General features: G+C 29.1%; 1 protein-coding gene across 1 annotated transcript; it reads right to left on the bottom strand.

Annotated features, from left to right (window-relative positions):
- Nucleotides 1-297: 297 nt before the first annotated feature.
- grp (serine/threonine-protein kinase grp) lies at nucleotides 298-27,180 on the bottom strand. Its single transcript, XM_067271104.1, has 14 exons — nucleotides 27,063-27,180; nucleotides 23,004-23,119; nucleotides 20,780-20,879; nucleotides 18,738-18,861; nucleotides 17,556-17,620; nucleotides 13,699-13,768; nucleotides 13,247-13,432; nucleotides 9,813-9,917; nucleotides 9,551-9,649; nucleotides 8,008-8,080; nucleotides 7,691-7,889; nucleotides 6,874-7,005; nucleotides 816-917; nucleotides 298-725 (listed from the first exon to the last, which is right to left on the bottom strand). Exons 2-14 carry the CDS (start codon nucleotides 23,066-23,068, stop codon nucleotides 609-611), a joined length of 1,437 nt encoding a protein of 478 aa, XP_067127205.1. The 5' UTR covers nucleotides 23,069-23,119; nucleotides 27,063-27,180; the 3' UTR covers nucleotides 298-608.

Raw genomic sequence — 27,180 nt, 5'->3', positions numbered from 1 at the left:
TTTAGTTCTTTGTATTATTACAGACACTACTTTTAACATTTATGTAGTACAAACTTTCATGAAACTAAAACTGAATTTTAATCTTATAATTTTTAATTCAGCATTTTATTCTGAACATCATATCACTAACAAATGTGTTCAGGTTTATTTTTACTAAAACTTAATATCTATACTGTAAATATACAAAATATGTATATATAACTGCATACAGTTCATAAAAGTAAAAATACACACAATTTAACTTTTTTACTCAAAATAAGTCAAATTTTTATTTATGTTAATGATTTTTTACACCTTCATAATTTAAAAGCACATTATTATATGATTATCTACATTTTTTCATATAAATGTTTATCTATAAAATATATGTAGACTAACACACATTAATACAATCCTAAAACAATTTCAAAATCACTTTAAAAAATTTATAAATGAATTTTTCATAAACCTTTATTGAAAATTTCTTTAAAAAACTTTCCTGAATTGGAGAGTTCAACACATTCAACACAAGATAATAGAGACTCAATTACAACATGAAAACATTTACTAATAATCAATCATTTATTGATCACAGTAATTATTATTTTTAACTAAATTTAATTAAATAACTATGGTAGTGAATTTGTTGCTATTGCTATAGGCCAAGTCAATGGCCCTTTAATAATTATATCTGATAGATGATTTCTTATATGTATAAAGTGACGCTTAAATTCTAAACCATCACCCTAAAAAGAAAATTAATAAAAACAAATTTTAATAATAAGCAATAAAAATTATTATTTTTTTTACTAAACTAGTATATAATAAAACTTTACCTTTGATAACCTGAAATCAACCAGAATTTTATCTTGCATTTCAAGCAAATTCACTTTAAAGCTAAGTTGCATTTTTCTTTTGTCATTTGTAATTATCGTTATCTATAAAAATAATATTAATTTTATTAAAGAATTATTAAACTCACCCAAAAATCTGATACATGATTTTAACTAAGTTATATAAAATATGAACATATTGAAACAAATATATTTCTAATTTAAAAAAAATTATATTATTTTTGCAATGGTCATTAACAAATGCAACTCTATATTATTGTCCTATTCAGATAATGCTTGGACTAGCAATGATAATTATGTAGGTTTTGCTTCTGAATGTTGCAACATGATAAAGAAATAGAAGTGATATTAATAATATATGTTAATATTAATCAATCAAGCAGATTTTTCTATACAGGATGTTCCATTTTAAATGAAATAATCAAATATCTTGACAACTAAGTAATACCAAAAAGTTATAGGGACCAGAGAGGGAAATGTAACTTAGTCAACATCACATAGAGGTCAAATTTTCAGGAATATACTGGAAAATGTAGTTTTTATCAGAAACCACTACTTCTGAGTATAGTACATTAAAGTATGCAAAAAAAAAAAATAAATAAATAAATAAATCACAAACAAAAATAAAGGGTAAGTGCATTGTGTTTTGTGCACTTACCCTTTAATGCAGTCTTTTCTTCAAAAACATGCAATGCTTTGCTAGAAGCAAGATGTGCCATAACATGTGCTTTGTTTGACAGAAACCATCCAAAAAAAAAGCAGTTATATTTTATTCACGGAAATCATTATTGGAACATAATTGGAACTGGAATGTAAAGTACTTACACACAAGGTCAAACAAAAAAGGAGTTAATCAAAAAACAATTTTATCTTCTTTTGCATCAGTACATAATTAAACTGATTGTTGAATATATATATATATATTACATTCACATTTATTAATATAATGTATGTCAATATGTACAATAAGTCTGCTTATGACAAATTACAAAATCTATTCAAATTAAGTGCAAATACAAAAAATAACAGTTCTTTTAAACAATTAAGTTTTTCTTCATATTATTTTTCATTATCCATGTTTATTTGAGCATGTACTGTACATTATGTAACATTAAATCTGGTGCTGCTTGAGTTATCTCGTGTTTTGTGTCCAATACTGTCTTTAGCCTGAGTTACTTTGGGTCTGCATATTAAGTGGCACTGTTTAATAAGGTACTGTCAGTATTATCTATACCTAAATTGAGCCTAATGGCAGTTACACAATCAGATTTACATATCTTTATGGTTTTTTTTTGTATATGCATGCACAGGACAATTATAAACCCAATTAATTATTACCAATTGCTTTAATTGCTTTTTTGAAAGTTTTTTCTTTTTCTTTCATGGTGCAAACTTGATAACAGTTCAAATAGTAAGTAAAACACTAATTTTGTTTTGACATTCTCTATTTCTTGGTATGAGTTGAGTAAAAATGTTTTAAATGTTCCCATTTTACGTTCTAAACACAGTATACAAATTCTTTATAACACAACAAAGATATTTGAACTTTAATTTCTCCACAAATGGGCAACACTCTGGCACCTGACAATTAATAAGCACAACACTGGTTCCTTACCAGCCACACAGCTACACACACTAATCAGCACTGACTCGACACACCAAAGGGAAGTGCACAATTTCTCCCTCTCTAGGTGGGGAAAACTCACCCCACATTCTTCAGCATATGATTACATAAACACACCTGGCACGTGTGACAATTCAGTTTAGTTATATATTGAACTTAACAAGTTGTCTCATTAGTCTTTATTGATCCTCATATCATTTCATGCTGCAATAATACCCAATTATTCTGCAAACAAAATTGTTGATTCACTAACAATTTTGTTTGCAAATCTTGATCATAAATCAAGTAAATTATGATTTACCGTTTTATTGGAGTACATTATTTCAGAAACAAACAGACAAGCACTTACGAACTTCCTCAGTCTATCTATAGGGATTAAGAATCAAGACTAGAATATTTTTGTTTCTCTATTTAAGAACACTAAAATTTTGGTGAGGTTCCAAAATATTTCAAACATTTCACATGATTTATAAAATTATTAGTATTTTGAGAGTGCTGACATAATTTCAGAAGACAAGCTTCTACACATCGAAGCCATTTTCCACACAGAAGACTCTTGAGCATTTTGTAATTTGAAGTTGTACAACACAGTTGGTTTTTATCAGTCAATCTGTTACAACTTTTACATTTAACAATCTTCAATTTTGAGAAAAAAGATTCACAAAGATAGGTGATCCCATTGCAGCTGCTCATCTTTTTTTTTTTTAAACTCTTTCTGCCCTGTGGGCACTAAGAGGGCCTCTTTTAGCAAGCCCATTATGGGGAGACCAGGTGATTAGGGATGGGGCCCAATATATCCAAATGGACCACCCCCCTGAAAAATTCCTGGGGATTTCTCGACCCGTCCGGATTCGATCCCGGGTCCCTAGAGTGGTAGGCTGTCACCTTGACCGCTCGGTCATCCAGCCATCAATTTTTTTAGGTTAGAGACTGTTGTAACTTAAGAATGTGTCTATTGTTTGACATTTATTACACATATAGAGCAAATTTAAAGAAATATACCAAAACAGCAATTTAAAAACATTTGTTATTGTAAACATACTGATTAAATACATATACATACAGTATGCACTGTACATACATACATACATACATATTATATGTAATACATTTAAAGCTTTGTTAAAAAATATTTAATAACTGTTTTAATTTCTGTGTGTATGTGACAAGGTGTGACACATCATGTTAATGTACATAGGTAGATTGAAAAAAAAGGTTACAAGCAGCAGCATTTGAAAAGTAATTAATGTGAAGGGAATATTTTTTCTCCAGAGTGGAAACAGATGATACTAGTTGTCTTATAGCTTATCAGCGAACTTACAGAAATTGTGTGGGTAGGTAGTACCCACACAATCTCTGTAAGTTCGCTGATGCTTCAGAGTGATTGAAATGGCAAGAAATTTAGAAAAGTGGTCTCGCTTGGAGGTGCGAGCTGTGATTCGTTTCTTATGGGCATCTGATGCAAACACCCTGGCATGTTGAGTGATGGTGTCATCCTCCTGCATGACAATGCCAGGCCCCATACTGCTTGCAAAACTCAACAATTGCTGCAAAAGTTCAAGTGGGAAGTCTGGGGCCACCCCCATAGCGCCCAGATTTGGCACCCAGTGATTATTTCCTTTTTCCGAAAATGAAGGAACACTTATCTGGAACAAGGTTCTCTTCAGTGATGTGAAAACAGCCGTCAAGAACTGACTCAATGGGCAGGGTCGTAATTTCTGCCAAGCTGGGTTATACAAGTTTGTCCTGCATTCAGATAAATGCCTAAATAGATTTGGTGATTATGTGGAAAAGTGATTGGCAAGTATGCCTCTTAATTCCCTTTTGTATTTTCTATTATTGATAAATAATTTTTTATTACTCTTGTAACCTTTTTTTTGGATCCACCCTTGTATTTAACTATACACATGATATTTCAATGTAATAAAAACCTATAGAAGATAATTACTGTTTTAAAAGGGCCACACAAAAACATTTAGTGGGTTATATGCGGCCTGTGGGCTGGACATAGCGGTTGTAGACCATTGCTAGATGTCAGAATTTACTGGTGACTAAATCTTTCCAAATTTTAGGTTTGGTCACATTGATTCATTGTGTGACCTGCAAGATCTACTGACTTAAGATATTAGATCATCTTGCAAGTCACAAAACAGGACCCCATTTCACATAATCCCAAAGGATTTCATGTAGTGTATCACAAGTGATTAACACTAGCAAACATAAAAGAGCAAATTAATAACATTTGCATCCCTCAACATATTCTGTTTTCAGCTCTTCAGAATTTTCAACAAAGAATAAAACATTGTCATAATTTTTCTCGAGGCAATGTTTTTATAATAAAACATTGAAAATAAACTTCAGATTATAAGGAAAACATGAATAAAGGTATTTAGAGAAAAAAATATGAGAGGAATTTTACATCTATACTGTGCAATCCTCACAAACTTGTGCACACACATATGAATAATATTCTCATAAAGACATAAATCCAAATATGCAACTTCTATTAGGTATAATTTAGGCATTGGTAATGCTGACGATACATTATCAAACATGTTATTAAAAGCACATGAAACATACTAACAAGACATATTGTTGAATGTGAAATTTTTTTGTATTTTTAACATGGTAAACTCAGAAGTATGGGTTTCCCATTTGAAAAACTGCATTTTCTACTATACTTCCTATAATATAAATATACAACAATGTATGTCATTCACCCTGTATTACATTGTAATTAAGAATTATATTTATGCAAATTAGTTTATTTATGAATGTTAATTATTGATCATATTTTATTTGCATTAAGAAGGGATCAAATAAATAGCTACGATTTCTGTATAATGTTATACTTGTTATGGCTATGAAAAAATATTGAAAATTAAATGTGAAACAAAGTGATGCATTCATTACAGAAAAAAAAAATGACTAATGAATTTAACTTATTTGTAAAGTGATAACTTTCTATTAACATAAAATACAAATCATTACGGAGATTTGTACAGGAGCAAATAATTTTTCTGCGTAACTAAGAAACATTTTTTACTGTCACATAAAAAAATAATACAGTAATGAACTATAATAAGTATTAAATCACACATTGAAAATAGTTTTTGGTTACACAGAAAAACTATTTATACTGCAGAACAATTTTTTAATTAATAAAAATATTTTTGACAAAATTAATTATATATAAAAAAAGTTTTTTAAAAAACATTTTGACAAAAACAAAAAGCATTACATACACACACACATATATATAGTACAGTGGGTGATCGGTTAACGAACATAATCTGTTCCAAGACTTTAATCACTATCCGAATTGTTCGTTAACCGATTACTGATTGACCATAGGTTTTTATGGGAATTTGATTAATTTGTTCTGGAAACTTCAAAAAATAAAAAATAAATGTAGTAAGAAAGTATATGTAATAATAAAAATACATATATACACCAGTCTTGCATTTTTATTAGTCATGTTTTTACTGTTTGTGGGGGTTAAAGAATCTGTCTACTGTCGACTGCTTTTCTCTCTTCACAATTTTTCAGAAATAATTAATAGCATTGTAATTGTAGAGATACCCAAGCCTATTAACCTCAACCTGGTTTGGATGCCATTCTAAGACCGTTGTTCTGACATCCTACCACTTCTTCAAAAGATGTTTAATAGCAGATATCGGCATTAATCCTCTTTTTCAGAATAAAACATATCACACAGAGTTTGTTGGTGTTTTTCACTCAAGAGTTCTTGGCGTTCTGTCGTCAGGTCATTTCAGGTTCCATTATGAGCTCTTCAATGTTCTTCATTTCTCAAATGTGATTTTTGTCACCCCTTAAGCTGCTTGAATCTTCTTGATTATACAGCATCTTTCTTAGATATGAGTGAACAGCGGTCTACTGTAGACCTGCTCAAGCCATACTGACCAGCAACATCAAACATCAGACATCTTCTGCCCACTCTCTACCTTTGCTATTATACTCTCACTTTTGAAAATAAAAACTGACACAAAACTTAATGAGTGCCTGCCTGACAGTCTTGCAAATACTATAAAAAAATTCTTTCTGTCAGAAAAATAAAAGTCTGGAATTACAAGGGAGAGTTTCAAAGTTTGGAGGAAAACTATCTGATCAGTATATATCGAGTTGAGCATCGATGTTCGACGTCTCCCATGCTCCGAAAAGTTTCGAATTGTTGCCTGAAGACAAAGAAAGACTAATCGGTATTTATTTTACGTTGCTTCTTCCTGTATTTGTTCTGTGAGGTGTTCATTGTCCAAACATAAAAATCTTTTGCAAAAGTGTTCGCTATCTGATTTGTTTGTTAACCAATCACCCACTGTATATGTGTTTGTAAATATTTAATTTTTCAATAAATTATAAAATAAGCTTTAGTTTATAAAAATAATGAATACAAACCTGTCCGGAAGAAGTTCTCTTCTGCATATAACCTAATTTTTCAAAGACTTCTTTTAATTTTTTAAGTGTTATCTCAGCATTATCTTGAACAAAGAATCTGGTCATTCTTTTCACTAATCTTTGTAATGGTGACTAATAAAAATAATAATATACATAATTATTATAACAATTTCACTTCTAAAATTATTTCATAAATAAAAATTATAGCATAATCATGATTTATATTCTTGATGTGTATATATAAACATATCTTTAAGTTGATATTCATGATGAATATTTGTACAGTTAGGGTTGCATAATGGCACGAGGCAGAAAACAGGAAAATAAAATTACAATGCAAAAGCTGAAGGAGCCACATATTAAGACCTCATGAATCACAAATTATTCACTTCTTTTATACTGAGTGTAAGATTAAAATGAATATTTAATAATTAAGAGTAAACATCCTCCATGATTGGATGATTTAAATTCATTTAGATTGTTGTTGTAATGTTTTTTACTGAAATAACAGGGTTTATAACCATTATTATCTGTTTTGTCGGTTGGCTGTAATTAACTGTAGGTAAATTTAAACTTATCATTAGTAACATAATAATAATTATAAGTGTATTTCTGATTATTACAAATGAGTTTTGTAATGTTATTTAATTTATGTATTTTAGGATGAGTTAATTCTGATAATATTGGATGATTGATAACAGCAATTACAACAAGTGGACATACCACAGTTCAAAAAGTTAAATTTCAAAATAATTTATTAAAGTTTTAAAACTAAAATATCCAAAATAATAGCAATAATAATAAACAAATCAATTACCTGTGATGAATTTGGTGTACTTTGAAGTTGACTATTTGTAAAACAGGAATCTGTGCTTAATAACATATGTTCAGGATGAGCTGGCTGTGAAAAACTAACAACATGAACAATATCTGCTGTAGAATTATCTTGAGAACATTTTACTTCTTCTTTTATAAGTTCTGGTTGAGAACAAGTTAAATGCATAACTGTATCCTCTCTAAGTTTATTTTAAAATAAACATTTTTACGTATTAAATTCTGCATATAATCAATAAAAGCAAATAACATAGAATCAAATTTACTTACAAGCTAAAAATTAAAAATTTATAATCTTACCTTAATAAAGGATTATATTTAGAACATAATCGTTTGCAAGGCAAAAACTGATTCTCGTATACATTTTGAAATTCTGAAAAAATACATTATATTAATATACTGTATACTTAATAGACTTTTTTAGAATATAATTATTATTATTCAATATACAAAATTTTATACTTTATATGTTTTAAAGCTTAATCAATAATTTAAAAAATAAAAATTTAATAATTTTATGTCAATTACATTAAGTTTATTGGAAATTGAAAATGAAACTTTCATATTAACATGAATAAATATACTAAAATATATAAAAATATTCCATGCTTAAATTTATATATTTTTATAATCGTCTTTATTTGTATAATATGCTTATTTCATAATTAGAACCTAATTAAACTTAAAATAAAATTCTTTATACAAATTCCTCTGGTAAATACTTCTCCTTGTGTGGTACATATGCTAGGCAATTTACTTTTTAGCACAAAGGACATTGTCTCAATTTTGCTCTATAACTTTTATTAATTTAATTTTTTTTTTTTTTTTGGCATCCAATACATATATTTCTTTCCGTAAAGGCTTTGAATACAATTTTCTAATCAACTATTTATGATTTAAATATTACTAAACTATAAAAATTACTAAGCATTCACTTATGCTGCTTGATTCCCTGATATTTTAAAATATATTAATAAAATTCAAAAAAGAAAAATTTATTTCTAACTAAAGTAATTTTGAAAAGAAATGTAATTGAATGTAACTAATTTTCATAATCAATTGCATAGATAAAGAGTAATAAAAATTCCACATATTCTTGTAAAAGTTAAAGCAACAGTAAAATTAAGATTGTTGGTGAAAACACAATTATAAAGGGCTTTAAAAAATGTGTTATTGACAACTTGGACAGAGCAGGGATAATGTTGAAGGAAGTTAAAAACCATGATGGCAATGAAATAGGTGACAGGAATGATGAAGAAGAAAGTAAAGAAGTATTATTTCAATGACTTTCCAATTTTTTACAATCCAAATTGCCAATTTTTGTATGTAAATATAATTATGTAAAACCTTGACCATAGGCTGCCTTCTTGTATAAGCTACCAAAAGTGCAAGTTGTAAAGGAATGTTGACTTTTTTGTGAATAAGCTGTAACGTATAGCCAAGGTATTAGTTACAATTCTGGAAAGGAACAGCATCAGAAATAACATTATTTATGTAAATCTCACTGTACTATAAACTACAGTTAATTGTACACCATTTTATTGATATTTTTGCCAATTTTCACACATGCTTAAAATCATTATTACCAGTATATTTTAGTGCATTTCTTTTATACTGTAGTTAAGTTTTTACAATTAAGGTATATTCAGGTGCTAATTTTTTTTTTAAATGTAGGGAATCCAAGATTGGGAGTAGATTTTATGTTTGGGCCAATACAGTATTTTATTCAGATAATTATAAAAAACTATATTTTAAGATCTCAAACTATTTAAATTAAATCAACTGATTCATACAAAAGCATACATAAAATGCAAAAGCTAATTTTACTTAAATTTATACTTACCTTCAACTTTAAATAATTTTTTGTACCATTGATGTTTCTTGATTTGTACTAATGTGTATCTTTTGGATGCAATTGGCATGAGTATTTTTCTTAATAAAGCTGAAATAATTAGTTTACATATTTTACTTAATGACTGGTATATCTAACAATGAATTTCTGTTTTAAAATATCTGTAAATAAATTACTTAATATAATTTCAGACCAACTACTTAAAAATTTAAATATCTCCTGAAAGATTTGAATATATTAAAGAATTACTTACATAAAGCTAAATTGTCAATTTTTAACCAAGGAGATTCAGTTATTTTACATTCTTTCCAGGCACAATATTCTTTACAATTATAAGTTGGTTTATCCCAAGGCAATTCTAAAAATTTAATGCATTTTAAAATATGTACATTTTGTAGAAATTAAACTGAAAGTCAAAAGTAAATATTAATTTTGAGAAATAAATTACAATATAATTAATAAACTGATAAAATTTCTAAATACTCATAATATATCTTTGTTATATTGACCTGTTTGCTTTTTAATAATTGCAATAGGTTCTTTTTTAAATTTAAGCAGTTACAAGATATATATCTAACATAAAGTACCACAGTGTTTTAAATAATATAATACAATGATTTATTGTATTATACAATATATATTTATGAAGAGTAGTTTATGAAGGACTGTGTGAGGTAGTTATGACAGTCAAAATTTTCTCCCATTTCCTAAATCATAGAAGGTATAATAATGGTGTCTACTGGTTAGCATCAATCCAATCAGTGTGAAAAAATTATTTAACCTGTCAGCTGCGCACTCGATAATCCGAAACAATACCGCTGTTGCGTACAGGTTTTGTGGTTTTTAAAGTGGTTTTTCAATTTGCGATATCTTGCTTAAAAATTGTAGTAGATATAATCTGTTTTCAGTTTTCTATCACGTACATATTATACTTTACGATTGTTAACTTCAAAATATTATGTATGTTTAAAAAAATTAATAAAATTTAAGATTTTAAAATATTTAAAAAATTGTTTTTTAATAAATTTTCCATTAATTTGTTACATACGTTACTTAGACATGTATATTTTCTGTCAAATAAAAAAAACTGCAGCTTTCTAAATCAACGTAGAGAAATAATACGGCCTATAGATTATAATGCCGATCAGCGTGGGGTGGTGGTGGCTTTTCTAAATCTAGGTCAATACACTTTTATTACTGATGACATGTATTTGATTCTATTTATACGTTATTTAATTTATTGTACTAATAGTAGACTATAATAAGCGATTATTACTTTATTATATTAACGACTATACATGTATATCTTATGTATTACGGAAGTAACACCATAACCGGAAGTACTTTGTTTTTTGAAAGATTTATGGCTGAATGGCTTAAAAAACAAGCTTATTTGTTAAATAGGATAAATATACATAAAAATTTATTAAATTCATGCTAAAAATAGATAAGAATAACGATTTATAATTGTTTGTTTACATTTGTAGCTGACAATGTAGCTCGAAGTTGGTATAACTTTTTCCAAGAAAGTTCCCACCCCACAAACCCAAGTCAATGCTTATTGGTCAAAAGATAGTCATTTAGCTATAATATACCAATTAGAACTTAACGGGCATGCTAACTAGGATTTTATTGTCAAATGAACAAAAGAAATGTCTCCCATAGACTTAACATGGAATGGAGGAGTTTTGTGCCTAAATTTAAAAATACGGGGTGGTAACAAATATCTTATTCGTTGAAACAGACTTAGTCTATGTAGATAAAAGCCAATCAGTGCTTAAATCACCACCAACTAGTTAATTACGAAAGAAAATTGACAGTTACTCCAACTGGAGTACTCCACAACAGTTTAACGAAAACCGGTTACTCCAATAGCAGTACTCCGCAAACAACTGGTTAAAAAAATCACCAATAACTTCAAATACAGAATGTCTACAATTAAAGTATACCACTTTAGACCACACTGAAAACAAAACTGTTACAGACAGATCAATGAAATCATGTAGACATATTTATCTTGACACAGAAAAACTATAGCCAGAGTTTCAAAAATAGTTACAATTTTTGCTGCTAGGAATCTATAACAGCACCACTGAGGCAAGCATCAAAGAAACTGTTTAACATGCTTTCCAAAGACATAGTGAAAGCTTTTGTCTTCCCTAAACTATAGCAGAGAAAGTGTTTGAATATCATCATGATGTTTATGTAAGATGGAGCAAGACCCAAATCACAGTCATTGCGAGAGATGTATTGTCTAACATGTTTGGCAATGAAAGGGAGATTACAGTCAGTCTTTTCCAATGAAATGGCCTATTCATCTGATTTCATACTTTATGACTTCTTGTTATGGGGCTATTGAAAAATAAGGTTTATACAGGTGAAGTCTTGGATTTACCAGAACTAAAGAGGCAAGAAGTGAGTGTCATTAAGTCTGACATGATGTACTTGGCTGTTGCTAATGTGATAGCTCTATTGCAATATGTGACTAGGAATGACAAAAAGCATGTTAAACAGTTTCTTTAATGCTACAGTGGTGGCTTTATAAACTCCTAGTAGCAAACTTGTAACTACTTTTGAAACTCTGTCCATAGTTTTCCTGTGTTGATATAAACATGCCTACAAAATTTTATCAATCCATTTCTAACAGTTTTGTCTCCAGAACAGTTTAAGGTGTTATATTTTAATTACAGACATCCTGTATTAATATTGTAATAAATAATTATTATTTGTAAATCAAGGTATACTGCAAATTTTTGATAAAATACAATTTAAAAAAAATAAGACCGATGCTTCTCATACTAGTTGATACGGCAGAAGGACAATGCTTTCTCCCCAACATGTCAGGAATCAGTAACCCCATTTTTTTGTCATAATCTTGTATTATTGCATTTGAGTGTAAGGGTGCCTGTATAATGGTAATTTCATATTTAAATAAATACATATTGTAGTGTAATATTTAAATAAATACATATTGCAGTGTAATATTTAAATAAATACATATTTAAATATTATATAATTACCATTATTATAATATATACTTTTGAAAGTACAATATTATTTAATATCATGCTCTCGCTCTTTTCTGAAAACTGTTTGTGGACTAGCGGCTGAACCATCAGCTGCCAGTCCACCATTCCATGGATCAGCTTCACTTTGAGTAGCATTGATGTAGAAAATTACAATGTATTTCCTATATGTTATCTGACATTTAAACAGAAACTTAATGAATTTAAAATGCATTCATTTCAGAATATTCAGAAAAAATGGTTTTATTCTCAAAAATTGCCTTTAATAAAATGTGTTATTCAAATCATTTGAACTTACTTTACCAAGTACTCTGTGCTAAAAAGAAGAAAATGCAACTAAACCACTGCTAATGGACATTGGTGTCAAAAGAATTTATAAATAGCTTTGTTATTATTATGTATCATGAAGTTAATAGCATAAATCAATCTATCAATAAAACTGCAAATAGATTCTTATTCAATCAGAAATAATTTAGGAAAATAATAGTAATGCATATAACTTCTAAAAATAATTTGTGCATATATAACAGGCAAATAATTTGATAAACCTTATTCAACAGCAAGAAAGATTTATTGAAAATATGTAAACTAGCAATTTCTAAAATTTACTTAATATGTTTAATTAAAAATAAAATAAACACTGTTAACAATTAATACTTACCTCCAGCTAAAAGTGTAACTAAAATCACTCCACAACTCCAGATATCTGCTGGTTCTGCTTTATATTCTTTCATCAAAACTTCTGGAGCAACGTAAGGTAAAGTTCCACATCGTTTTGCTAAAAGTCTTTCTTTTCCATTATAACGAAAAACTGTTGCCATCCCAAAATCCGAAATTTTCAAATTATCTAATTAAATATAACATTTTATTTAAAGATTAATTCATTGTATTAATTAATAAATTTTTGTTGTTTAATTATATAATTATCAATATTTTATTTTATATTTATACTTTAATATAATGTTTAAGCATTATATATAATTGTTTTGATGTTAAGAATGAATAAAGCTTTATACAAATATAAATATATAAAGTTTTACAATATTAATCTCTTTAAAATCTGAATTATTCTTTGTCTCTTTTGAATTTAAGGTAGTAAAAAACAATTAATACCATTTTCATCTAAAAGAAGATTTTCGGGCTTTAGATCACGATGCGTAATTCCTTTACTATGTAAATATTCCTGTATTAAAGAAAAAAATATACTGTATAAAAATAAAATTACAAATACACTTCTAGTTACCTATTTGAAATACTATAACTAATAATGTTTATCATTTTAAAAAATTGTCTTTTCTATTTCTTTCACATTTATATCTCTTATCAAATGCACTTCTGAAAAGTAATGGCAATAAATGACATATAATAAATTCTAAATAACACACAAATATTTTCATCAAAATTATATAATTATGAGAACAAACTATTTCATTAACTTGATTTAAAAATAATAAATGTACAGTAAGACCCAGCTTAACGTTGCCTTGATTAACACCAATTCAATATAACGCGATCTGTTCGAAGCCTTAAAAAAGCTCAAAGTTTACAGCAATTCAAATTATCACAGCATTTCATTGATTCGTATATAATAGGATTATTTACAAACACAAACCAATCAGCAAAAGGTGGCAATTTGTCGTAGCACTGTACTTCCCTTAAATCTATGTTTGTTTTGAGCAATTTTGGAAAAAATATATCTGCTATGCCTGTGGTGTATGGTGGAAAGATTCTGCCAACGTCAAACAGAGCAGGACGCTGCTCACAATTCAGAGACTCGCTGCCTTGTGGATCACAAGAGCATACAGAACTGTGTCTGTGGAGGTGGCCCTGGTCTTGGCCGGGCTGCTCTCATTACCTCTGGTAGTCAGCCAAGAGGCAGCCTTCTACAGAACAACAGTGAAAGGCGTAGAGGCAAAGCAATGTGATCACATGTACTGTACTTGGTCAGACTTAGATGTCGGACAGATGTTCTAAAGGTCCATCCAGCCTATAGGATAGGACTTGACTGGGGATGTCAGTGAACCAACAAATATCGGCGTTGAAATATACACCGATAGCTATAAGGATGGCAGCTTAGTAGGTACTGCGTACTGCATCTTTTCTGATGGAGTACAAGTGTACTGTCAGTCAGTCAGACTGAATGAGGAGGCATCCGTGTTCCAGGCAGAACTGGTGGCCCTGGAGAGGGCGTCCCAGTGGATCATAAAACATCTGTGTCCAGAGCTGGTCATGGTTTACTCAGACAACCAGTCATCGCTTCAGGCCTTGAGTGATGGGTACCACAGGGACGAGTTGGTACAGGAGATCAGAGGTAGGGTACTGAGAGTGAGGCACAAACGACAAGTTGCTTTGAGGTGGGTCTGAGGCCACATTGGGATCCCTGGCAATGAGCATGCCAACCAACTGGCCAAGGCAGGGGTCAGGGGCCCATTTGTAATGAAGATGATGAAACCCTCAACTACATACATAAAAGGTACTCTACTACAATGATCGATAACAAACTGGCAAAAGTGCTGGACTCAAAGTACAGTAGGTAGGTCAACCTATGCCTTCGTGCCTGAAGTTGGCTTACTCTGGTAAATTGTTGCTGGTTAATGATGCAAATATTGACCGGTCACGGAAAGTTTCTCCACTTCAAGTCCAAGTTTGGACAAGGAGATGGTAGCTGCTCCTGTGGGTGTCCTCGCGGCGACACAAGGCACTACATGCTTGACTGTCCGCCTACTGAGGACTTCTGCCTAGAGGCAGACCAAGTTGATTGGACCAAGCCCCCTGAACAAAGACTTCAAATGCTAGCAGCCAGTAAAGGAAACTTAAAGAAACTAAAGGAATTGATGGAAAGTGTAATAGGTCTCTTAGACCTATAAGCTCAGTGGACGCACTGGGCAGGGTTCTCCTTCTTGTAGGGAAGGGGACCTGCTGACCGATAATAATATAATGTCTATGTTATTTATGAGCTTAGTTTCGTGGATTACAAGTGCAGTACAGGGTGCAAATCAAAAGTTATGCCAAAGTTTGAGAGTTGGACCTAAGAGAACAGACGGGAGCCAAAAGAAGTACTCAATGCTCCAACTAAAAAAGTCCGAGATTACTCATCGGATATGAGACCATAGCCCATGATTAAGGCATAGACTCTTTAACCCTGTGATGCCATTAGGCAGGGCAGGGCAGAGTTTACTTTATGAGGCTTAGATCACATGTGGATCCTACTCCATCTGGGTCCTGAGCCAGTCACATTATACTCTGATAGCCAGTCATCGCTTCAGGCGTTAAGTGACGGGTACCACAGAGATTGGTTAGCACTAGAGATCAGAGATAGGGTACTAAGAGCGAGACATGCATGACAAGTTGACCTGAGGTGGGTCCGAGGTCACACCAGGATCCTCGGCTCAAGTGTGCCAGCCAACTGACCAAGGATGTGGTCAGGGGCCCATTTGTAATGAAGGTGGTGGTACCTTCAGCAAGTTACATAAAAAGTACTATACTACAATGATCAATGACATACTAACAAGAGTGCTGGAACCTTAGTACAGTAGGTAGGTCAACCTACATCTTCATGCCTGAAGTTGGCCTAACTCCAACCAGTTGTAATTGGAGACTGACCCAGATACTCACAGGACACAGGAAGTTTCCCCACTTCATGTCCAAATTCGGACATGGAGATGGTTGCTGCTCCTGTGGGTGTCTGTGCAGCAATGTGAAGCAGTATGTACTTGAGTGCCTATACACAGAAAACATCTGATGAAGGGCTGGTTACACTGACTGGAAAAAGCTTGAAGACCAAGTACTTTGAACGCTAGCAGCAAGTAAAGGAAACTCAGAGACATTAAAGGAATTGATGAAAGTAATACTGGGTCAATTTGACCTATAGTCTGATGGATGCACCAGGCAGGGCCCCCTTGTCTAGGGGAGGGGACCTTGCTGACCATAAATGTGAGCACATCTCTCAAAGGTAAGCACTCTTAGTGCAGTACAGGCTGCACCTAAAATGTATGTCCATCTAAAAGGGTTAGACTTGGGAGTGAAGAAGGCAAGAAAGTTTGGTCTCCTCTTGGGTTGTATCACCAGAGCCAGAGCCCGAGCACTTAACTCAAGTTTGACTTAAAAGAATTCAAGACACCCAGTGGCCGCCAGGTACCAGACCAGGCCTATGATTAAGACAGTCTCTTTGTGTTCTGTAGTGCCATTTGGCAGAGCAGAGACAATTACTTAGTTTGTTATATGAGGCTTAGACCATATTAAATCAAAATCACCTGATTTTACACTCACGCTCAGGGGAGGATAAAAAGGGCTCAAATCTGAGGATCATAGGACATACTGAGTGGACATAATGGGAAGAAGCTCTACCTGACCATTCCCATCCTGCCATACTACAGGCCAAACTCTACCTTCATAGAAGACTCCCTACTAATATCGACGAAAGTAGAAGACATCGTCAATCTCGCTGAGATATTATGTTAAAATGTATGTAAACTCTCACTTAATCATGTAGCACTTAAGTAGAGTTAACATATAACCAATATAGTAGTCTGTAGACCAGATGTTATGTTGCTTATACCTTATGTAATCTTGTACGCTTTAAGTTAGTTCATTAAATTGTTATTTTTGTTGTTTAAACCAATCTCATGTGGACTTGTTAGATGCTGAACAACCCTATTACGACTTATCCACATCGCCTCCCACTCGACAATTTGATCTCCTAAACAGCCATCCAGTGATACTTGAGTGGCATTTATCAGGCTGATGCCGATCAAAGGAGTTGACAATAATGATCTATCTGTAACCCCGAACTTCTCACAATACTATTGATATTAATAAATTAAACAAAGCAAAAAATTAGTTTCTGAAAAAACATACAATTAATAAATATTATGGAAAATCAAGTCCATTTAGAAATAAATATAACATTTATAAAAAAATATATATATATATATAACAAAAATTAATGCAAATTCATTAATTCAACATACCACTCCAGCAATTAATTGGCAAAAATATCTGTGTGCATGGGATTGTGGCATACCAATATCTGGTTCTAAATACAGAAAAAATTTAAATTAACTTACTGAATTTTCTTCTAATTTTCAATAAGAAATAAAATTACTTCTTATTTACATAATTTAATAGAATTCTATTAACATATTAAACATTCACATCCCTATAACAATTAATAATATTCATCTCATAAATTTCTATTTACAGATTAATTTGAAACTACATTTTTGTTCATCTTGCTAAATCAATGTTCAAAAACATTATTTTTTTTTTATTTTTTTACATATAAAAAACATAATATATCTTTATTAAGTACTTAAAATTAACAAACATTAGAAAGTTTATAAATTATTTTATTTCTTACATTGTTACAAATTGAACAAATTTAATTCATTAATTTCAAAAAGTGTTTTAAATACATAAAATTGAAATCAACATCGATAAACTGAATATTCTGATTGAAAGATAAGTAATTTTTCAAAACAGTAACATACTTTTCTTAATATTGCTAAAAAATTCAGAGTAAATAAAATTTATCAAATAAAGGTTATAATAATGCCTTATGATCAAATTTTAATTGATTTTATCAAAGTATAGTAGAGAGTCGAAAATCGGCATCAATTGGGGACTGGGGTTGTTCAGATTAGGGATTTGTTCCGATTACAATCTATGTACGAAAAAATATATTAACCTGACCGATGTTCAAATTTTTCTTCGTTGCGTGTCGCTTCCTGTTGAATTTTTCTCCGTTGCGTGTCACTTCGTGTTGAATTTTCATCGATTTTAAGCCTAACGAAAATTTTTATAATAATAATCGAGGCTATCGTATCGTTAAAAATTATTTCTTTATTTTGTACAAACAAAATAAATATATTGAAGAATATAAAAACATGAAAATTATACTTTAGAAGTAAATTTAGTATCAAAAACATTTGATTCAGCACGACACAGTCCGACTGAAAATTGTGCCGATTATCGGGCGATTCCAATTACCAGGGTGCCGATTTTCGACTCTCTACTGTAATTTGTTTTTTGAATAAAATTTTAATTTTCAATGAGTTTAAGAGAAAATATGAAATGAAAAAAAATTCATGATAATAATTAAATATTGTATCTTTAAAAAATATAATTATATACATATTATACAAACTACCTACCTATTCTGTCAAACAATTCACCTCCTGAAGCATATTCAAGAAATATATATTGTAAATTATCCTCTTGTCTCTGACCAAAAAACTTAATAATATTTTCATGACTTAACATTCGATGAACACAAATCTGTAAGATCAATTATGAATTAAAATCTGAATGTTAGCATCACTGTTAGTAATGAAAACTAAATTAAATAAGTCTTGAATTTTAAACTCTAAAATACATAGTAAAGTATAAAAATATGATAATCTAAACACAACGTTCTTATTCTTCATATAATAATCCAAGATCTTCAATTTTATTATTATTTTGTTTTAATTAGTATTAACTTGATTTTTAAACTGCTAATCATTTTTCATGTCTCTCACAGTTGTAGAATATTATAGCTATGATATTATTGACTCTGGCAATTCCTTAAAATTCATCATGAGAAAATGTATTTAACACTATTCCATTTATAGTGTTAGGACATACTGGATGGACATAATGGGAAGAAGCTCTACCTGACCATTCTCATCCTGCCATCAATTTCTTTATCAATGCCCTTTATCAATTTCTAACTAAATTAAAATTTGAAGAATAAAAAGTTTAAAAAGTAATAAATAAATAGAGAATAAAGAATAAATAGTTTAAAAAGTTATTATAAAAACTATATTGTGTCAACCACAACAAAAAGGGAGAAATCATCCTCTCAATCTCAAAATTAGCAAAACCTTCAAATGTTTTATTGATCCCTTGCTCTGAACCTAGGATTTGAGAATAATTACAAGAAATAATTTACACTCACGCTCAGGGGAGGATAAAAAGGGCTCAAATCCGAGGATCATAGGACATACTGGATGAAAATAATGGGAAGAAGCTCTACCTGACCATTCTCATCCTGCCATCAATTTCTTTATCAATGCCCTTTATCAATTTCTAACTAAATTAAAATTTGAAGAATAAACTTTTGATGAAAAGACACTATATTCTAGAAAATATAAGTCAATATTATGAATCAACATATTAATCTCATATACAACAAGTCCTAACCTATCATTGTTGATAGATTCTTGACATTGAAACAACAAATTTTACCATAAACTAAAAAATATAAATAAGAGTTAAGTTCCTATGGCATATTTGTGGTTACAAAAACATCACCAAACTCCTAAGTAAAGATAATATGATAACTCCTCTAATGTGAAAGATTAAAATAATGTGAGTTATACATATCATATTTAAAAAAGATTAACAAAAACAAGTTCATTATTCGCCCAATTTTGGAATCAGTGAGTGATGGTGGTCATAGTAGTGATGTGTGGTATGGGAAGAGAGGCTAAATTAGCCATCTTTACCCATTTCAATGAGGCTAAATCCTCATTGAAATGGCTAAGGATGGTATAGGTATAAAGAATACATAAGCTAAAGATGGTAAAGGTGGCTAATAAAGAATACATGTTTGTAAAGGAAAAATTGTAAAGAGCACCTCCTACCACTACAGTTTAAAAACAAACAATTGGCAATTCCAACAAACTAGAGAGCCATATAAATTTAAAATGGGAAATGCCAGCAAGATATATTTCTTTACTTCTATTTGACATTAAATGTCTTACATGTTAATATGGATATAACTTCATGTTATTTGAAAAAACTTTTATTTTTTCAAATAACATGAAATTATTGTCTATCTATCACCAATGACAATGACACCTGTTTTACAAGAAGCTAAGGACAAGAAAGAAAAAAAGTTGTACAATCAGTTCTCATTAAAAAAATCCAGACACAAAATATTGAAAATTTCAATATTCTAAAATCTATGGCAAATATGAAACATGCATGCTTTCTTAAATAAAAACATCAAATGACAGGATTTGCACTTAAAAATTGTGGCATTTTGTCCATGGATAGTTTCAAACTGTGTTAGTGAGAAACCATGTGAGAATGCTGTGTTATATGAGGATACCTATAAGAATTCTACTACCTATACTTCAATTCTAAGAATACCTATACTTCAATTCTAAGAAATATATTTTTATAGAATTATATTTAAATATACACTTACTTCTTTTTTAATTAATTCTGATGCTTCTGGAACTCTATTTGTATTTAATATTTTAACAGCAACAGCATCTTGAGTTACTCTATTGACAACTAATTTAACCCTTTAAATAAACAATTAACTTTGAATAATATTTTGTATTGAAAATCTAACATTATTTTATAATATTTATAAAACTTGAAATAATATTATTATTATAATTTATACATATATTGTAAATAATACATAACCTTTACAAATATATTAATAAGGAAAATGGTAATGAAACAAGTAAAAACTTACTTTATCTGTTCATATATATTAAATTATTTAAATCTCGTTATAGTATAAATTTCAAACAATTCCAGAAATGAAAATTGTATGTACAATAAACTCCCACTAAACTAAACTAATAGGGGTGAAGATTGTGAGTTTACAAAAGTCTGCATTAGCAGAGCATTTTCTCCAATGACATGGAAAACAAGGTGAATATACAGTACAGTAATTTATTACAATCAGTTCTATACAGAAATTTTACTAAGATTTAGTAGGTTATACTGCTGAATTCATTACAGGAAATGAACTCAAAAAATTTAATGACAGTACAGTTCAATTACTAAAGATTGTACAGCAATATACTGTACAATCTTTAGTAATTTATTGACTACAGTAATATAATACAAAGTATCACAAAGACTTTGGACATCAAAAACACTCATTTTAATTAATGAGTGTTTTTGATATCCAGAAGTCTTTGTAATATAACATAATATAATTATAACATTTTGTTATAATTATAATTAGAAAGACAGTTCCATGTCTGGACTCTAGTTTACAATTACTTATTGTGAACTGAGGCTATAGAGAACAAATTTAATTATACAACAATACTGACCAGTGACTAACTTTTGAAGCTACCATTTTGTCAGTATTAAAAAACTGAGTTTCCCAGAAAAATTTCCAATTGTAGTACAGGATGATACATGACTGGACAGTAGTTTTCCACATTTCGACAGACTTCAGACCAATGAAAAATCAAATATCATACATATTTTGTAAAAAGTTTAAAATTAGCATTCTTGTATTTACATTATTACAAAACAACTTGAGAACCAAAGGAGTGACATTTGTTTGACAATATGAAAATTATGAATAATAATATCCACTTTTCACTTAAAAGCATAAGCTACACATGTTAATAATAAGATGTTTTAATGCCAACTAACATTGGCATATCCATCAGACACATTAAAAAGGTTGCTGACACTATAGAAGATGAAGAAACTATAGATAATGGTGATGGCAGCTTGGCAAATACATCCTTTATGTTAACTACAAATATTTCTTTTCATCTGTAATTGTAAATACTCATGAATGAATTTTCCTTGCAAAATATGTTACAAGTTTGTCATCAGACATGGACACATCCTGTATGGACACATTCAGGCAATAATTTGACAATGGTATTTGGAAGATCACTACAAACCTAGAAGACTTAATAAATTATAAATTTAAATTGCCTGTTGATAAAATAATCTTGCTTACTTGTAAATTATACTTTTTCTATTATCAAGAAATTTTAAATTACTGTACAATTTTTTGAAAAAATTATCTGACCTGAAAAAAATTACCTGAGTTATGTAAAGTCTGAGTTGGCAGAAGTTTGTTTTATTATAAAATTTACTCAGTCCATCCAAAGACTTGAATTAAGAAGAGCACAGACTTTGTTTCATGTAGTTAGAAACAATAAAATACACCATAAGTATAAAGTGAGAGCATACATCATAAACTTTAATGTAATAATGGATTAAAAAAGAATTTTAATAGCAAATATCAAAAGAAATATTATCAAAAGATACAAAAATTGAGCTATATAATATAAAATATATTCTAAGAAAGTGCAAAAACACTTTCTATATTCTATTTTAATATGTTTCAGAAAATTACATAATTTATCACATATAGATTTGAAAAATAAACTTTGTATCTTTATTAATCTTTTGAATACTCAGGATTGCCTTTCTTGAATAATAATAATAATAAAAATATGGATCTATGGATATGAATTTTATTGAAAAGGAGTTTATTTCAGCAACTAACCTGATATAGTTCTAGTTTTTTATTCTCACTATAGATTATTTTATTTTCGATAAAGAAAGAAAACTTTTATACATATAGATTATTCACATATTATATTGTTTATGTCTAATAATAAAATAATATGATTTTAATAATAATTCATACTTACTCTCCATAAGCCCCTTCACCTAATGTTTGAACTATATCCCATCCTTCTACAAATTCTTTAACCATAGTTAAATAAGAATCTTCTGATTAGAAATAAAAACAATATAGAGGAATTATCTGAAAATAAAACAGATTACTGTTACTCGAATATAAGACAAAGTGTGACTTTCAGGATCAAAATAAAGAAAATTAGATTTATTAATACAATTCTAATTTTATTTCATTTAATCACAAATAAATTATCATCAAATGAATGTAATTATACACATTGTCCTGCAAAAATTACTGGAATTTTAAACTTTAAGGAAAAATCTTGTAAAATCAATTACATAATTTGTTTATGTAAAGCTGGACAATCAGAAACTTTTTTTGCCAATTCTTAACAGTCGAATTCACTTTTCGTCGATTACACTTACAAATTTCTTCGAATTCTGATTTCCAAATAATCATCTGTTTACACATAGGAATGAATTAAAACTTATATCGGGTTCCCGTGTAATTTTAGAATTTAATTCAAAAGCTTTGCTTTTCCTATTGCTATTTGTCTTTACTCCTGACAATACATAAGAACAATTCAAATAACCCAGATAAACTACTTTTGTTTTTGAACACTAGAAGGTGAGGATCCAGTAAAAAATGCAAATAGACAGTTTACAAATTTATACAAAAACGAAAAGAATCCTTCGCTTGTGCGTATAGGATGACCTAGGTTTTGGAAGCAGTAAAAAATGGATAAAAGCCTCGTCTTATATGTGAGTAAATACGGTATTTAAAAAAAGTGTATTAAAAATTGTTTTTAAGATTGTATTCAACTAAATTATTTTTTTGGAATAAAAATAAATGCTGCAAAAGCCTAACAAACCAGGGATAAAATTATACACAAAGTGCAAATGTTTTTGCCCATGTTAAATGGGCATCATCAGGCAATTAACTGCTGTGAGGATAGAGGGGATTGCCAAACACATGTGTAGGGGAATCTTCACAGCAGTTAATTGCCTGATGATGCCCATTTAACATGGGCAAAAACATTCGCACTTTGTGTATAATTTTATCGCTTGTTCATTAGGTTTTTGCAGCATTTATTTTTGTCTAATATTAACCAGTTGTAAAGTAGCAGTTGTTAATCTAATTTATGAATCTATCTTCAGGAATCCAACTAAAGAATAAAGAATTCAGAAAAATCAAAATTTCTATAAACTTTTCTCTTATCACAATAAAAAAATAAACAGAATAAGGATGCATCTTGGCAACTACTTCTACCCCACATACTGAAACATAATTACAAGCCATATAGCTTGACAGAAAAAGAAATTTGTTTGATTTATATCAAAATTGTATGTTTAAGATGTTTCATAACTGTTTTGTTGTTTGAATTACAATTAAATCTGCATTTTGTTTATTTTAATTAATATACTTAAATTTATTTCTATTTTTCTATTCTAGTTTGTAATTTTGTTATTCATATTATATTGGTAAAATTATAATATGAAAAATGTAAATTATTAAGATATAAATATTATGCAAAAAAATTTTTATATTTTATAGTTAGAAGCCCTAAAATAAATGAATGTATTAAATATTGTTAACTCTAATTAGTATTTGAAAATAGTTTTTATTAAGTAAATAAAAACTGGACTTTCAAAATTAACTTGTCTTGTATATAAAAACTGAATATATCCTAGTTATATAAATCTGACACTTATTCCACAAAATCAAAAATAAATATGTATGTTAGTTTCATTTATGCATGCAACTAATATGTAATTGTTTTCAGTTATTGTTATCAGTGTTACCCAGTGTTTTAAATTCATTTTATTTGAATTGTTATTTACCAACATTAAACTAGCTATTGTAAAAATTGACAGTAAACAAAGAATACTGGATAAATTATATATATATATATTAATAATAATTAATATGTTGTTAAATTTTACATTTTAAATTGTTTTAACATGTCCCCTTAATTTCAAAAATTCTTATTTATTTACGTTGTTATCAGCACAAACAAATCCCAAAATGATTACAATAAGAGAGTCTAATATATGTTAAAATGAATAATACATGTGAATTTTACAAATTCTTCATTTTCTTATATTATTATTAAATACTGAAACTAACAATGTTTTTTTTTATCAGAAAACATTGCTCAAGAACAAAATTTATTTTTGTTTTTGCATTTTTAAGTGTTGTAGGCTGTAAGGAATTTTTTCTATTCTGTATACTTTATTTACATTAATTTTTTATAATTAAATGCAATTCATATTTGTATAAAATTTATTAACTTGATAAAATTTGAATTTTATAAAAAATTTATTTGGATTAACATGCAGAGTGACCTGTATTTGCATAAAAATCATAACATTATTTATGACAAAGTTCTATTATTCTGTTTAGGATCAATAAAAGTTTCTATTTATAATGATAAAATTTTGAATTTTTAGTAATTTTCAGAATTTTATTCATTAAAAATTTTTATATGATTAAAAAGCTTTTATAACTATTTATAGTATTAATATTTATTTACATTTTTAAATTTATCAAATATTAACAATGTAATTAACTAGTTACTAGCTTTTATCTTCTATACCAGTGGTTCCCAACCCTATGCCCGCGGGCACCATAGCGCCCGCCGATCGTTTCACGTGTGCCCGCCGCTGTGCGACCACGATAAAAATAAAAATATTTCGGTTTTCAATAAAATGCTATGTAAAAGTTTTTTCGTATTTAATGATTAACCACTCAAAAGTAGAAATGGCGTCCAACACAGATAAAAGCACAAAGCGAAATGCGACCGATCTCTTTTTCCCCTCCGCCAAATCTTCACCAACCAAATTTCCCATACCTGAAATGAAATAAACCGGTCCGTTCTGAATACCATAAAATCAAAGTACAGATCACGACTTACAGATGAGCACTTTGATGATTGCTTACGAGCAGGAATATCATCATACTCTCCTAATTACGAAGCAATGGCCAATGAAATGCAATGCCAAAAATCACATTTACTTTCAGATTTATATTTTTTATAAAAATCTGTAGATTTTGTATGCATTGTTTAGTAATTACTTGTTTTGTAAAAATTATTGTTAATAGTCTTGTGTATGTTTTATTACATTTTTGAAATTAAATGTTTTCTGTACATTATGTGTATGTATTATTAAGTATGTCCAAGTATAAATTCACGTCGAAAAAATAAATGGTGCCCGCCGTCCGGCCGGTATTCTAGAATGTGCTCTTAGGTACAAAAAGGTTGGGGACCCCTGTTCTATACCAAAGGTAGGTTAAGCTCTCTGCACAAGACAATATCCATTTTAAAACATCACCTTAGGCAATTTAAGAAAGAAGCTTTGTTACAAAGAAGCCTTCTGAAATACTTTAACTGATTCACCTCTTAAAAATTAAATCAATAAAAAAATAAATAAATATACATGTTTCATAATAAAATTTACATCATTTATCCCATATCTTTATTATCACTTTTCTCATAATGTAATAAAGAAATAATTGTAAAATAATTGTGATTTATGTAATTTAAATTCATAATAAATCAGTGATAATCAATGAATGTATAATGTAATATCTCAGAAATAATTTCATATATAAAAACAAAACTATCAATCATGATAACTTTTTTTATGGTAAATAAATAATAATTTCCAAATTATTATTGTAATCTCTAGTTTAATATATTTGATATATTCAATACATTTAAGAATCTTTAAGCTATCAAATACTAATGTAATTACATAAACACATTAATTATAATTATTTCGTTTTAAAATTAAGGTAAAATTAATGTTTAAATAAACAATTACGTAATTTAAATTATCAAAATTTCTAAGATTAAAAATTTCATTTATATAAAAATTTTAACATCGAGTACATTTTATAATTACAGTATTTTTAAATAAACAATTAACACTAGTAGGAAGGCAACTTTAAATAGAATCTATAAAAAATAAATAAACAATTGCATTATTTACTGTAACTATATATTCATATTTCGTAAAGAAAATTCTAAATGTATTAGGTGATAATTTGTAAATTAAATAATATTTACCTTCATCTAGATATAAAACGTGATTAAATCTTCTAGTACATATCAAAATCGCGGTCGTCCATATTGTTTATTCACATTTCCCGCCAAAGTCTGTAATAAAGGCCAGGCGACATCAGCG

The sequence above is a fragment of the Centruroides vittatus genome, unplaced genomic scaffold (genome assembly GCF_030686945.1).
Source record: "Centruroides vittatus isolate TY-2023 unplaced genomic scaffold, ASM3068694v2 contig_391, whole genome shotgun sequence".
Classification (NCBI taxonomy): Eukaryota; Metazoa; Arthropoda; class Arachnida; order Scorpiones; family Buthidae; genus Centruroides; species Centruroides vittatus.
This window is presented reverse-complemented; position numbering and strand designations above follow the sequence as displayed.